Here is a 16,356-nt window from a genome sequence, read left to right as displayed (position 1 = left end):
AGCCGAGCGCAGAACGGGGAAGAGTGGTAGTTAGTTAATAGTTTAACACCTGTAAAAATAGGAAAATGTTACTTACACACACACACACACACACACACACACACACACACACACTGACCTGCTTGTCCCATAGGAGGTCACGGGGAACCGGAGCCTAACCCGGCAACACAAGGCGTAAGGGGACAAACCCAGGACAGGACGCCAGTCTGTCGCAAGGCACCCCAAGCAGGACTCGAACCCCAGACCCGCCGGAGAGCAGGACCTGGTCCAACCCACTCTGCCACCACACTCCCCTGAAAATGTTACACAATAATAATAATACACACACACACAATATGTAAACACAGTGCCATCTGGCGTTGACTTTATGGTTTCACTTCTAAAATGATTCCAGAATATTGTCACTTTCAAAGACGCTGAAAATATCTGGAAATACTATTACTGTGTATAATGCTACTTTTGGTAAATCACAGATTAGTTGTAGAACATTGTCATTTGAAATAATATAACAAGATGGGTAAGCACAAATGAATTTTATAACTATAAAATTAACAGCTGTGCATAGGATGGCTTGTGTGCTATATTTCTTCATTGAACATTCAGTTAAGTAAGTGTACTGGAAAGGCAGAACAAACATCTGCTCACTAGAGGCAAACAGTGAAGTTTCAATTTAGAAAGGATGTTTCACTCATTAAAGGAAGCCCTGGGTCATCCAACAAAGAGGATGTATAGAACCTTGCTAAAAGCTGGATATCCATGCCCCTCCTGCCCACTGTTGTTTCTGGATCAACACACAAAGAGGAGGCTTGTGACAGGGACTTGTTTTGGTTGGTGAGTGTTGAACATATCAGGTCCTCAGAGAATTTGTTTTGTCAAGAAAGGAAAATGTAGACTTTTTTTCTTTCATTTCCAATGATCACTGTCAGAAAGATGCTGGTGCCCAAGAGAAGAGCAATAGTGAAATGCTTATTGAGGTTTCATGTGGCAAGAAGCAGTTATATTGGTTTGAGTTCCAGTGAAACTCTACCATGAGAAAAGGTACACGAAAACAGACAAACACACACACACATTTAAATTTATTCATTTAGTAGATGCTTCTTCTCCAAAGTGACACACAAATGTGCATTAGGCAGCAGATTAAAAACTTTAGATAAATTATGTGTATATCATTTTGATACATCACTAGACAATTACCAAAGTAAAGTTAGTCTGATAATGAATGTTTTTACTGGAGTAACTGCCTATAGAACTGAGAGTCGCATAGGAAATATGAACATCATTACAGATGGTGTGGTGCAAATTTATGTTGCTGTCAATAGATCAGAAGGGAAGTTGGTCCAAAAGAGATGTGTTTAGACCCTTCTTGAATACTCTAAGGGATTCAGTAGTTCTGAGAGATAGGTGGTGTTCATTCCACCATACTGAAGCCAAACCCAAGATCCTTCAGGTTTTCAATTTTGGAGCCTTTGTGAGCAGGACCACCAAGTGGTCATAGGTGGAGAAGCACATTGCTTTTGCTGATCACATCTTGTAGGTGATACAGTACTTTGAGCATCATGTAGGTTATAACCATAGCAATTAACTGGATACTGGCAGCTACAGGAGAGAGAGAAGGAGACAAAAATAGACACATAGAGACAAGCAGAGACAAAGATATACAGACAGACCAACACAAACACAAACAGGCTGACAAAAAAGACACACACACACACACACACACACACACACACACACACACACACACACACACACACACACTTGGACAAATAGACAGAGAGGCAGTGTAGAGACAAAGACAGGAAGGCTTTTTCTCAGTCTGTTTATTGAGGTTGTATTCAGGGCTTCTGATACAGCAACCAGAAGGGCAAACGCAGACACACCAAGCAGGACCAGCACAGAGCAGCCGCCACAAAGACAGTTTGGCACAGGAACACTGGCCTCAGCCATAGTCATCATCAGCACATTAACTGTAATTGTAAGATTGACAGTGATAATAGCAATGAAATGTAACAGCATTCTACTTGCAATGGTGGTAATAATAATAATAATAATAATACTAATAAAGTATGTGAATGCCTTCTGAAGTGCTGGAATTATTTGAACAGTGGTTTTATTTTGAACCTGTTTCACTTCTAAAGTTGCACAGCTAAAGCGCAGGGTTTTTTTTTTTTTCATGATTACGCCATTAAACTGTAACTTTATCACTTCGATTGAGGTCGTCTCTTGTCTTAAGAAGAAAAATTATGAGTGTAGCTGTTGATTAGAATGTTTTTTTTCGTGAAAGAACACAATATGACTGGGTAAAAGCAACAGCAAGTAGCTAGCAGCAAGCTTGGGTCAGTGGATACATCAGCTGCAAATGTCATTCTATTTAAAATAATGGCAACAGTAAGAACTGCTGTGTGGCAGGTTTATGGTAGTAAGTAAAATATTACTGTATTAGAAATATGGCACTTTTAAGTCACTCTGTCTAGACATAACCTGCTCCTCATCTTCGTATCACTAGCCGTGATCATCACCATCCTAATTTCTGAATAATAAAATGTTACACTACAGCATGTAATTATTGCTAACATTATCATAATAACAACATCTGATTCCATAAGATAATAAGAATAGTGTTATGCACAGTTTCTACACATAAGTATAGGGTCATTTCTTACAGAAAATAACAGTCACGATATTTGGAGGAGGATACGGATGGGAGGCGGGCTCAGGGCATGCATCGGAAGGTTTCATTGGAGGAGGAGGAGGAAAGGATGGCCTCTCATTGGACAAGAGGCACTTCAGCAGCTGTCACTCAGACTCACCAAAACATGCCCACACAAATGTTTTCTCTATTCTTAAATGTTCATTAATAAATATTCTTTAAATCTCATGTCATTTTCATGTAATTACATTTTTAATCTAAACTTTCCACTCCAGTTTTGATCTTTAGCAATAACATGCCCGGTGATTAACTAATCAGGATGCTTGCTAGAAGATCCACAACCTTTCTGCAGTATCATCAGGAGTGAAAATAAGTAATACCTGTCGGTCAGACAGTAAACAAAATTGGCGATCAGCCACACATGAACATAACTATTTTTAAAATCCACTCAAACGCATGAAAATCCTGAATTCAAATAAATAACACCCCTGAAAGCCCCTGACTTTGACAGAAGACAGTGATGCATGCAGATGACAGAAAAAGCAAAAAAAGAAAAAAAAAAGAAAAAAAAAAAAAGAAAAAAAAAAAGAAAAAAACAGAGCACTGGTGAAATCACTCAAAGGTATGCGAGTAGATTTCATGGGGCTTGTCTTTTCTCTCGGCCCCCAGCCGTTCCCTGTCCCACACCCCCTCCAGCACTGGCAGTCCCATCTGAGGCAAAGGCCTGACACAGCTCTCTGTCAAATTAAAAAGCACTGAGGCAATCACACTCTCTCCATTTGGATTACGAGAAGCAGTCCCTTCCTGGCAGGGGGCGGGAGGGGGTACATGTAGAACTGCAGAATTGCATTGATTCGTTGGCACAGCAACAACACCAGTTGCACTCAGAGTAAAGCTGCAGGTCAGGAGAAAATAACTCAAGAGCAAACACAGGCAGACTTGGCAGGGGTTGTGCAAGGAGGACACACACACACACACACACACACACACACACTCATGCACTCAGAGGGCCGTAAGAGAAGAGTACAGGTGGAACAGGTGACACTACACATAGCCTGATGGTGCGGTTCAGTGCACATCTCCAAACAGTGATAAAATGGCTCCTGATTCCTATTTCTAAACACCACTTTTCATCTCATCTGGAGACAGACACACATCGGAAGATATCACACAAGAAGGCAACTACAAAAGAACAAAAAGCAAGAGGAAATGGGAGACATAACGACAGCACAGAGAGCAGCGTAGGCCAACACACAGATACAATGCTAAGTAGTGGTAAGTACTGGGAAATAAAAAATCGTAAGATAGTATTAAATAAAATCATAAAGTTAAAAAAAAACCTGGGTTTCTTGGGATCAGAGTAGATGAGGCTTCCTCATTCTCAGATTTACAAATGCACACTCAGATACTCGTGCACACACACACCCACCCACACACACACGCATACACTCATGCGCACACACATACTCTGTTTTCAGAGGTCTGAATTTTTGCTTTCCCAGATGTTCTCTGAGACACATTCTCTTGGACGACCGTGTCACTCCATAGGCTTCCCTTTACATCCTGCTGTTTTCCAATTTCTCTGAACTGAAAGCACACATGCACTCCCTTGCCTGACGGGGTATGTGGCTCATGTGTGGCCACGCCCCTTTGCCCATCAGTCTCTGGATTTGGGTAAAGAGTAGCCAATGATCTGTGGAAAGTGTACTGTGAGGGTAACTGTGTTCCCTCGGTGCCACTGATTTCACTGCTTTCAGTTTATTGCCCCCAGCATCTGTCTCAATCACATAAGTATGGAGTGATGCGGTCAGCCTATCCCATTTCCTCTCTCCCTCTGTCCTTGTTTCCCTCGACCTGGTGCACGCCCCTCAGAGGTCTGCACAGCGTTCCTGTTTGCTGTAGTGGTCAAACTGGCTCTTCCAGTGCATCATGTAAGAGCTCCAGCGGTGGAACTCCACCTTCCACTGTCGTTCAGCCTCATCAATGTTGTCTACAGAGAGATGAGAAGGAGCAACCGAGGCAGTAATTATGACCAGTTATTATCACCAACAGACATGCCTAGATCAATGTCAATGATATGAGTTGGAAAGAAAGATCACCTCCCTGGACAGGCTGTGTACTGATGCTGACTGGAATTTGGAAGATGAATGAACATTTTTAAGAAATAAAGGGCACTTTCAGCTTTCCTATAAACTAATAGTAGAAGATGGCAGGAAAACAGCAGAGAGAAAGGCATACAAACATTGTTATATTTTTAAATGATTAAGCCTAATGCTTACACACCCTCACCCCTTCCCTCTGTTCTACCCTGTGTCTCCTTTTTTTGTTTCTTGTTTCTCACTAACTCACTCCTGGCCTCCATCAGTCATAGAACTCCTGACCACCCGCACAATGATTATTAACTGTGTTTGAGGGCATGTGGTCCAATGTCCAACTATCAATGGACACCAGATTTTTTTTCAAAAGAATTATATTTTGCGAAATAATGTACCAATGTCAACAGGTAAAACTTATGAATATACTATGTACCTGTGATATTTCTACAAGAGGAAGTCAGATGATGCGCTACCTGTAAAGTCTGTGAGTGAGGAAAAATGGTGATGATGTTCTACTACCTGTAACCCCAGTGGAACAAGGAACTGTGGCAAGGATCTGCTACCTGTGGTCTACGTAGGTCATTAAGTGTGGAGATGATATGCTACCTGTGATGTTGAGCAGCTGGGGTAGGAAGCGGTTCCACAGGGCACACAGCTGGGTCCTCAGGCCGCGGTGCACCTTCAGCGGCTCTGTGTTCAGGCCCACGTGTTTCTGCTCACTTGCTGTGAACACGGGCCATCGCCGACGGCTATCCAACGTTCCATCCACGTTGACGTTGGGATTGCTGAGGTAGAAGACGATGGAAAGTAGTTAGGGTGACCTGGGCAATGCTGATTTATTCTCTGCTGTTCTGTGGTACAACACTACTCTTTCTGTGATCATCTACCTATACACCATCAACATACCCTGAACCTCCACATCCCCAGACAGGTTCTGTACAAGTGACTTCTCCTAACTCTAACCATCAAATTTGGTGGTAGCAGTCTCTTAGTGCTTCCATTCTCTCATTCATGTTCCCAACACAGTCCCACCTTTCCATTCTTCCAGTGCCCCAGTCATCCTCACCCAGTGCGGGCAAAATTGGCCCAATATCGCATCATCCGGCGGCTGAGCTTCTCTTCTTCTGCTGTGTAGTTCAGCCTCTTCTCAAGTGGCAGACCAAACACAAACTCAATCTCGTAACCGTGAATGACTCCCATCCATTCTGGCCAGACCAGATTGGAGGCACGGTGGTCAAAGAGGTAAAGGTACACTCCCCCTGTACAGAGTGATCAAACAGGTTGAGTTGGAGAAAAAAAGGAGTGAAAAATACTCAGCTATGTATGTCACCAGCAGACAGACATCATGTCTGAGAAAGAAAATGCTTTTAGACAATTCATCCTATAACTCAGGTCTTTAACCAATACTTTAACTGATAAGGTTGATATTAAATCAGTTCCATCCTTTTGTACTTAGTAGTAAAATGCACAAACATAATCACTTTACATTTTCTAAGCCTTGTATGTCTGACCTAACTCATGCAGCGCTACACACGCTGTCTGTGGTCTTACCTTGTGAGTTGGTAGCACTGTTGACGATTACTCCTACATTACCACTGCCAACCCCTGCCCCGGTGGGCCCCCCAGCTGCTGCCTGTGAGCGCTGAGCATGGTGTTGGGCGTAAGATCTAGCGAAATGCTGGAGAGGGCAGATGACGTTGTGGTCTCCTACAATGTCATCCATGGCATCACGGTTCTTAAGCGGATTGTTCTCATCCATCCAGTCTGTGTACTGCAGCACCACTGCCTCCAGGCCAATGTCATTGGCATGGGGCACACTCATCTTCACTCCAGCCAAAAAGTCCTCCCTAGAAATCAGACTGTCATTGTCTTTGCTGAATCCAGGAGCTCCGTAGATCAGGAAGTAGGAGCCCTCATCCTGGTTGACCCCAAGGAGTATCTGGGTGTCCTTGAAGTTGCCTGAGCTGAGCATGGCTTCTGGTGTGTCAGGTAGCACCACCCCGTCAATCACGGGAACGAAGGAGAAGCGGAAGAGACTGCTGAACGGTAGCACGTGCCATTCTTGCTCGATGAGCTCCTGGGGCGACCGGTTGCGAAGGCAGTCCACCAGCTCAGTGTCATTGCCAGTTGGGCATCCCACCAGCTTGCCCAGCAGAGTGGCTCGTCGTCTGGCTTCTACCGGGGTGACAGTAGCCCAAGGGCAGTTGGGGACCCCACTCTGCAAAATGGCACGGGTGAACAAAGGTCGGCTGTCGGGAGACAGGAGGTGCATACCTACAGAAGCCCCACCTGCACTCTCCCCAAAGATGGTCACCTGCTTGGGGTTGCCACCAAAAAACTGAATGTTGTCTTGTACCCACTGGAGGGCAAGCCGCTGGTCCAGCAGGCCCACATTTCCAGTGGCCTCTGTGGAGCCATGCAGAGCAAGGAAACCGAAGGCCCCTATACGGTAGTTCATGGACACCACTATCACCTTTTCTGTGTAAGATAGATACCGCCCATCATAGACGTCCAGTGAAGAGGAGCCACTGAAGAAGCCTCCACCATAGATCCATACCATCACTGTAAGGTTGTGAGGCCGTGGGGATGCTGGAACCCAAACGTTCAGGTACAAGCAGTCCTCGCTCATCTCCCTGTTGGGGTTCCACATCTCAATTCCTGGAAAGCCTGGGTATGAAGTGTCAACATACTGGTAGCAGGCATTGGGATAAGCATTAGCATCAATCACCCCTGACCAAGGTTTCTTAGGTTCCGCCCTCCGGAAGCGTTTCTTCCCTACGGGTGGTTCAGCAAATGGAATGCCGAGGAAAGCAATCACATGTCCACGGTCTGGCAATGGTAGGCGTATACCTCGAACACGCCCTTGGCGGGTGGTCACAGTGAGGTCAGCATCGTTCTGGGAAACAGTTGGGATAGGAAGAAGACAGAGGAAGAGGAGGAGGGGCAAGAGGAAGGGGCTCCTCATGATGGTATTTCTGGTTGTAGTCACAGTGTTTCTGGGACCTTTTTTCTGTAGGAAGAAAAATAAGAGGAAGAAAGCAACAGATTAAAGCAGGAATACATACTGTATTTGCAGACATATACATATAAAAAGAGAAAAGAAGGACAGACCTCCAGGAAAAAGCAGAATTTGAGAGCGAAGAGGGAACAAACAGTGATGAGGCTGAGAAAATGACAAATAAGACAGAATACACACATTTTCAGAACCGCTTGTCCCATACAGGGTCACGGGGAACCGGAGCCTACCCGGTAACACAGGGCGTAAGGCCAGAGGGGGAGGGGACACACCCAGGACGGGACGCCAGTCCGTCGCAAGGCACCCCAAGCGGGACTCGAACCCCAGACCCACCGGAAAGCAGGACTGTGGTCCAACCCACTGCGCCACTGCACCCCCCTCTAAGACAGAATAAAACCCATAAAAAGAACACTGCTGCCAGCCCAGAAGTCTTAAAATTACACAGATATACTTGTTTTTTTCACTGTGATTTGTGCTGTTGTGTTGTTGCCATGACACTGGGATTAGTGTAGGGGGCACCACAAGGGAGAGGGGTACATGATTTAGCCTGCAGCTGTGAGTCCAGGCTATTTCTGTCCCCCTTAAACTTCAGAGGCCTATTCTGGGGGTGTCACCTCCATCTACCTCTGTCCATATTTATTGCTCTACTCCCATCTCAATGCTGACAGCTGTCATTAGGTTTCTTTTCAATGAACTTTCCACCAACTCTAGGGGAATTATATTACACTATTTTAATTGTTATGAAGATTCACCTCCTCCTGAGATCTAGCCATTCATTTCTGTCCACCTTACAGGACACATCTTGAAGTTTATCCCCCAAACTGTATTTGCTACAATGCTGAGTCCTTGTGCACCTTATACAGTACATTCTCTGCTCTTAAATAATTCCATGTTTCCACACACACACACACACACACACACACACACACACACACACACACACACACACACACACACACACACTTTCTGAACCGCTTGTCCCATACGGGGTCACGGGGAACCGGAGCCTACCTGGCAACACAGGGCGTAAGGCCAGAGGCGGAGGGGACACACCCAGGACAGGACACCAGTCCATCACAAGGCACCCCAAGCGGGACTCGAACCCCAGACCCACTAGAGAGCAGGACCCGGTCCAACCCACTGCGCCACCGCGCCTCCTGAAGTTTAGATAATTTCTTATAAATCCTAGAAATATATCCAAAAATGTTTTTTGACTAGATCTCAGGAGGATTTGCACATTTACTGCATTATTCATGAAATTCTAATCTTATTGCCACTTACAGCAAAACCTGCATATAGCAACCAGAAAAACCAGGTGTGCTGTCTGCACCTGTCCCAAGCAGACAAGTGCGAGCACACAAGCAAATCTGATTCATGTACTGGATCAGTACACTAAACAGCCATCATTTTGTTCAGCACACACTCCGCCTAATACCAGAAAGTGGACAGACTCCAGCTGAGAAAGGGGGGAACAGGAAGTGATGACTCCAGCTCACAAATCATGAAAGATTCTCAAATGCAGTTGTGACACTGCCAGAGCAATGCAGGCCTGTCAGTCTGGCAACAGCACAAGCGGGCCCACAGGCCCGCTTCAGACACTTAATCTCCTCTCCACCAGGCTGGAACGCCATTTCATCTGTGCTGTACATGTGATGCTAGCTACCTGCCAAATCGAGGAGTATCCCCGGCTCTCCTGGATCATTTCCTGTGCCCTAGAGAGTCTGGGTCCCCTTGTGAACGCCAGACCCACCAGACAGCAGGACCCGCAAAACCTGCTGCGCCACCGCAACCCCCACTACTTAACTATTATTCACTAATAGTAAGAAATTCCGAAATAACTGTTCTGCTCAGTGGCTCCCATTATCAACAGTATTATCTTTTAATTGCTATAACTTTGGTGGCATGAAATTATAGCCTTGTTCCACATTGCTATATCGTCTCATAATATTTATGTTTCAAAGGTACATAAGTAATAAAATGCATCATGCACTACACAAGATACTTATGAATAAATTCTGATTTTGATGTGGTAAAATTCATAAAACTGATTTAATTACATGAGACAATCTGTGGAAGATTACTTACAATGAACAATGAATGTTGTCCTCAGAATTTAACAGAGAATTAGAGGTGGAGAGAAAAAGAGAGATGGGGAAAAACCTGCAATACTCAGGAAAGCAACACTGTAGTGCTGTGTGTGTGTGTGTGTGTCTCAATGGAGTTATTAATGTCTGTAAGGACAGCTGAGGGACGGAAGCAGGGGTGAGGAGAGGGAGGCTGGGTGTGCGTTCTGTCCCAAATTAGACCCTGGAATCTGTGTATGAAGTTCACAGTGGGACTGATTTCAGTCTGGGGTTACACACATCCCTTACTCCTACACACCTCCCCCTTCATTATCCTTCATTCTGATATCCTTCTGATATCTTTCATTCACGCATCTACAAAGTATATGTTATACTATCATAAACCATGAAATCAGCGTAATATTTGCTTCCACTCTTCTTTTCCATACTCTAGCATACACTAAAAGTGTGATACCTCATCCACTTCAATCTTTCTCCCAACCTCTGAGGCTCAGTTTGAACTTTATTCTTGTTGCTAAGGGAACCGTGGCCTAGACTGCCCACCACATCCTCTCCATAGATCTTCTCTATCCCATTTTATCTGTCTCTTATTAAATATCTGTGCTTTCTGTGTGCTTTCCTTTGTTCTTGCCTATGCTATGTTTCCTACTTCTTTATGGTTTAATATATGCAGTACAGTATTACACAACATGTCAAGATGATTTATGGCTTTCTCCCTGGAAAGCAGTAAGGATAAAACATTGTGACACTGCTTTATCAGGTATTGCTTGCTGAAGAGTTATAAAGACGATGAACAACATATTCTGAAGGACTGCTAAATACTGTAGTACAGTCAACGACAAAAAAAGGCGGGTCCGGCTTGTGACGACGAGCAAGCGCGCGCCACCCCCCGAGCCCCCCCTCCACCCGAACCACACACACAAACCAGGCGCGCGCTCCCCACCTTCGTATGGAGGCAGTTCTCCGTTTGGCGCTCCGTCCGATGGCACACGCGTACACACAGACACGCGCAAACACGTTTACAATTACATGATTTATTTATTAAGCAGGCGCTTTTCTCCAAACTGCGACGTACATGATGATCTCTCATACAAAAAACACACGCACGCACGCACGCACGCCATTGTAATTCGAAATCTGGACAGCTGCACCGTGAAAATAACACCGGACAGTCACTACTGTATTATAACAAATTTGAAATAGGTTACACGTTATGCTGTAATGCGCAGTGCAGTTAATTTGCCATGTAATCTATTTATACGCAATAATTTGTCAGTCAGGTGAAGTGAACGCCCATCTTTATATCCCAAGGGGGGGTTGTGTAATACACCAAAAAGATGTTGGACACCGTACTGTACTACAGACTCAGACACGGAGGGGTGGGAGGGGGGTGACTGATTGACATGAAGGAACACGGATAAATTTAGGAAATGTAAAAAAAATCAAGAGAAGTGCACAGCGACCACTTTACCTCAACATTCTCCCATGCCCGCTGTCTTAAATTATCGCAGCAGATCCCATGCATGAACATTTCGTTATCATTCTGTAAATTATTCAGACACAGATGGCCCAAATACAATTAGACAAATACTAATATTAATATACATCGACGTATAAAACAGTAGCTTAACCACTTGAAGGCTTTACACATATAAAAGAATCACGTCTTACATATACACTGCATAAGCAAGCAGCAAAACCGGCCAGTTTTGCTGAAAATAACCTGTTTATTTTTGCGCTCACAGTTGGCTGCTGTCACTCGTGGTCATTAAAGAAAGGCAAAAACAAACAAAACAAAGTAAATGTTCCGTGGAGTTTACCACATATCTAAACCAAGTGACTTGAGGATGGGGGTGTGAGGACACAGGAGAAATGGCACATGATGTGAAGGTAAACAAGCAAGGCTCCGTTGTCATTTCAGGAAAAATTTTCGGCCGGCGCGCGACTCTCGGTCTCCCTCCACGCACGACGAAATAACCCACTAATCAGACAAAAATCTAATTACATATTTATAATAAATGACATGCGTTCGGTGCTGCTGCCTAAGCCTCGCCTCGAAAACACGAAGCAAACCCCGAAATACTTGTTTATCCATCAGTGAGCATGTCAGTTGTTTCGTGTGCTACACTCGACTCAGTTATGCAACATACTGGGAGCTGCACGCGCTGCATAACGAAAAAAGATACACATAGACATACCTCAATGGGAGCTGCAATATCATACTGGTGATCATCCCTTCCTCCTGTCGCTATCGAAATTACCGGTAGAAGCTGTAAAAAAGGTTTCCGCAAGGTAACAGATTTAACAGATTTCACGATAAAAAAAACGCACACAGTGATGATATTTCTAGAAGGAATCAAAAGCAAACTGGCCCCTGATGTCAGTTTCATTTTGAATGACAACGATCCCAGCTGAAAACGGAAGGGATGCAATGATCATGACAGCTACACACAGAGCGTCAGTGAAAACCGCGCGCGAATCGTGTTTTTCATTTGTTTATTAATATGATTTGGCAAAACATACACATTTGAAGTACACACGCCCGCCGTCTAAAAATGCGCGCACACGGGCACACTCGAGTACACCAACATCAACACATTCCAGTAGCAAAACACCGACACCCCAGCACACATGTGACATGTACATGTATGAGGACTCACACACACACTCACACACATGCACACTTCGAGACCCCCATGATCATATCATTTTCCCGCATCTCCCCTCAGGATTCCACATCATGGACGGTTTTTTTGATTTGCTCGAGCTGCTCCTCCGTGTTTGTGTGTTTTTAACAGCCCACGAAGTTGCTGCAGCAATCGCGGCGTGGGGCGTGTTTTACTGTACCTGTCGTCCGACGCTGATGATGGAGCGACTCAGCAGCACTGCTTTCGAGGCTTTTCCTTCCCTCGTCTGACTTCGTCCTTGAACGAGGGGGTCGGAGCTTCGGCCGCGACGAACGGGGCGCAGGATTGGGGGAGCGTTAATATAACCGCGGGGCGACGGAGCGTGGAGACGCGCACTCTTCAGTGCCCAGCTTTACGTGTTAACGACCGCGCAGCGCGCGTGCGCGTGTGCGTGCCCGTTTGTGTATGTTTCACTGCTACGGAGAGTACGAGGGACTGCCCATAATAAAGCTCCTAGAATAAAAAAAGAAAAAAAGGAGTTCTCGCGAGAACCACCAGCACCACCCCCCACCCCGTCGTTGTGAGAAATGTTCTAAAAGTGAAAAAGGACGTTCGTACAAAATTAATCAAAAAATATCTTTCACGGAGCAAATTTAGATAACCGTTGTCATGGGTTTGGAACTGAAATTAACTTGATGTCGTATTAAGTTCTATATCTAAAATAACAAAAGTTGTAAGAATACAAATTTTAAAATGTATTCTTTAATATAACATATATTCTTTAAAATAACACCTCCTGTGACTATTAGTAATATTAGTACATAAATAGCTACTGAACCTTAACTGAACTTTTAAAACGAATGAAATAAAGGTTTTGTGAGATAAAAAATGAATTTTAAAAAGTTCACGTATGTTGAAAAGAATGCATTTCCTTAGCTTATTCATAACATTGTGTATTACTTCACTAGCATAATTACTATTTTCTGCAGTTTGTATTAGCTCTATCCTTTTAAGACTGTTGCCATTCATTTCTCAGATAAGCTCATGTTATTCAAATCAAATTTATTTCCAAGTTTAGAATTAGTGGTGATACTTTGCCTAGATGTCCTCGTGGCCTCGGTATTCTTAAAGTATATTTAGATGCAATGGCAAAGTGCGTTGCAGCACGGACACACTACAGACAGAAATCAAACAGAGGCTCATCAACACACACATATGTGCAAATTATTTTGACCAGGACAGGGACATTAACTCTTACAAACTGAATTACATTATTACTGTGCAATATGTAACAAGATAACTTTGCCAGGGCAGAACGATCGTAAACAAATCACTTTTTCTTCTGTCCTTTATTTCTCTACTGCCAGATCTCTCCATCTCCTCTGTCAGCAGTTCTCTCTGTGCATGTGGCTGCAGTGATTTTTGTTCTCTCCATTTAATCTTGAGGGATGTGGGGAGCTGGAAAACGAGAATGTTGCAGAGATGCAGAGGAGGGAGGAGAGGGGGCATTGGTTGATGTACAGTATCTGGCTGTGCAGAGCAGGAGGAAAGGTTGGGAGGGGCTTTCTCTGCACATTTGGTAATTAAAGAGAGTGTTCAAGTGCACCACCACGCCCATCTCCCCAGAGATAGTGAAATATGTCAACATAACAGTACCTGCAGGCCCATCCACTGTGCCTGTAGTTAGCAGCCATGCACAGTGCTACACTTGGGATTTGGACATCATTGTGCAACCATTGTTTCTATTAAAAAGTCATACAGTAGAAAACTAGCAAAGCCAGAATGGCATAAAAGTCAGGAGACGTCACATCAACACCCAGGCCCTCATCAAGAGGGACAATCCAATGGATTTAGAGAAGCTAGGTAATAATCACAACAATTCTGCATCACTCACATTTTTTGGAAACAACAAGTCAGAGACAGTATAAGGAACATGTAAAAAGTAGTGCTGATGCCTGAGGACACACATCCACAGGATGGTAAAAGTATTTACATTGGTGCTGCACTCATTTGGTCATTGTGCTATATTTTTCAGTAAGTGTATACACTAACTCCTCACCTTACAAACACATTTTGGAGAATTTTGGAATTCTTTTCCTAACTCCATTTGTTTACATCTCCAAAGTCACTTTTACAATGAAGTCTTAACAACTGAAATGCTACATAATAGAAATATTCCTCCGATTTTTTACTGGTTACGTTGTGTGAACACCTCAGAGAAAGTCATAATATGTCCAACAATTCATGCATTATGGTGGACTAGAGCCAATCCCTAAAACACAGGAGGTCAAGGCTGGGGATACCCTGGGTGAAATGCCAGTGCTGCACCTTTATTATTTTTTAATACAATCACACACACACACACACACACACACACACACACACACACACACACACACACACACACACACATTTTCTGAACCGCTTGTCCCGTACGGGGTCTTGGGAAGCCGGAGCCTAACCCGACAACACAGGGCATAAGGCCGGAGGGGGAGGGGACACACCCAGGACGGGACGCCAGTCCATCGCAAGGCACCCCAAGTGGGACTTGAACTCCAGACCCACCGGAGAGCAGGACCTGGTCTAACCCACTGCGCCCCCGCGCCCCTCTTAATACAATCAAACAACATGAAATTTAAACTCACAGTAAAATTTTTATTAATTTAAAACTGACTGAAAGTAAAAGTATTTTGTGCCCTCAAACTCCTACTCAATGACAGTTGTTGACCCATTCGTCTCCGTAAACATAAGCAATAATTGTCATCTTCTCTCACTAAGTTGTTAGGGTACATTTTACTGCCATCTATAAGTTGGACTTGGAAACACATGTTACTTTCACTGCACAGCAGAACTTTGAGCAAACAGAATGGTGAAGAAAAATAAAATAAAATAAAATAAAAAACTGGAAACTGTTAATATCTTTGCAGATATATAACTTGAATGATAATAACACAAGGAACCATTGTGTATTGCTGCACAAGTGAGTCAAATTTGATATGTAATATTCATTTCTGGTGTCCAGCCTCCAAAGCCAGTATCCGTATAACAGTATAAGTGTCATATAAAGGGACAATATTACAACACCAAAAAGAGCATCTGCAGTGTCGCCTTGGCCACCATGCAACCATTGCCCTCCCTTGCCAAATATAAGCGGTGTGTTCATATTGCTCGATTATGCTGTTCCACTTTCCCACTCTGTCCACATCCACATCAGAATGAATAACACTACCAGTTGTTCAAAATCCCTGAAGGACTCGACCACTATCAATGATGTAAATTACATTGGTAAAGAAGCTAGTGGCAAAGGACTCAGAGAGATGGCTGATGGGATGCAGTTTCAGTCTGCAAAGGGACAATGAAAGTTAAGATATTATAGAAAAAAAGTGCCTATTGACATACAGTTTGAACAATCATGTTCATTCAATGTTAAGTATAATGAATGAAAGAATAAGTACACAGACACACACACTTTCGGAACCGCTCGTCCCATACGGGGTTGCGGGGAACTGGAGCCTACCCGGCAACACAGGGCGTAAGGCCAGAGGGGGAGGGGACACACTCAGGACGGGACGCCAGTCCATCGCAAGACACCCCAAGCAGGACTCGAACCCCAGACCACTGGAGAGCAGGACCTGGTCCAACCCACTGCACCACTGCGCCCCCCCCATATAGAATAAATAAAAAGTAGATTTTTCTATAGTGCCATTTTTTTGACACATTTGTCCCGAAGTGCTCACTTCTGCTCATATTTTAAAAGGAAAACAATGTACTTATGCTCAGAATAAGGAGCAGAATGTAAATGGAGCCTTACTACAAGCTATCTTTGAACATCTCTAATGCTGATTCAGTTCTACGTGACGGTGCATGGTCACAGTCTGTTTTC

At 44.1% G+C, this 16,356-nt stretch overlaps 1 protein-coding gene across 1 annotated transcript; it reads right to left on the bottom strand.

The window, feature by feature from the left end:
- Window positions 1-1,801: 1,801 nt before the first annotated feature.
- On the bottom strand, window positions 1,802-12,951 carry ache (acetylcholinesterase (Yt blood group)). Its single transcript, XM_018733223.2, has 5 exons — window positions 12,694-12,951; window positions 6,298-7,756; window positions 5,813-6,005; window positions 5,353-5,531; window positions 1,802-4,640 (listed from the first exon to the last, which is right to left on the bottom strand). The coding sequence occupies exons 2-5, from the start codon at window positions 7,709-7,711 to the stop codon at window positions 4,519-4,521; spliced, it is 1,908 nt and encodes a 635-aa protein (XP_018588739.1). The 5' UTR covers window positions 7,712-7,756; window positions 12,694-12,951; the 3' UTR covers window positions 1,802-4,518.
- Between the last annotated feature and the right edge of the window lie 3,405 nt (window positions 12,952-16,356).

Source organism: Scleropages formosus, chromosome 13 (genome assembly GCF_900964775.1).
Source record: "Scleropages formosus chromosome 13, fSclFor1.1, whole genome shotgun sequence".
NCBI classification, from domain to species: domain Eukaryota; kingdom Metazoa; phylum Chordata; class Actinopteri; order Osteoglossiformes; family Osteoglossidae; genus Scleropages; species Scleropages formosus.
The sequence above is the reverse complement of the archived record's forward strand: the minus strand, read 5'-3'. Positions and strand labels throughout refer to the sequence as shown.

Excerpts from the sequence above, each read along its gene's own strand:
- ache (XM_018733223.2), bottom strand. The coding sequence starts at position 7,711 with ATGAGGAGCCCCTTCCTCTTGCCCCTCCTCCTCTTCCTCTGTCTTCTT. Across the intron at positions 5,532-5,812 it reads GCCAATTTTGCCCGCACTGG|CAATCCCAACGTCAACGTGG; the intron begins GTGAGGATGACT and ends CTTCTACCTCAG. Across the intron at positions 4,641-5,352 it reads CCAGCTGCTCAACATCACAG|ACAACATTGATGAGGCTGAA; the intron begins GTAGCATATCAT and ends ATCTCTCTGTAG.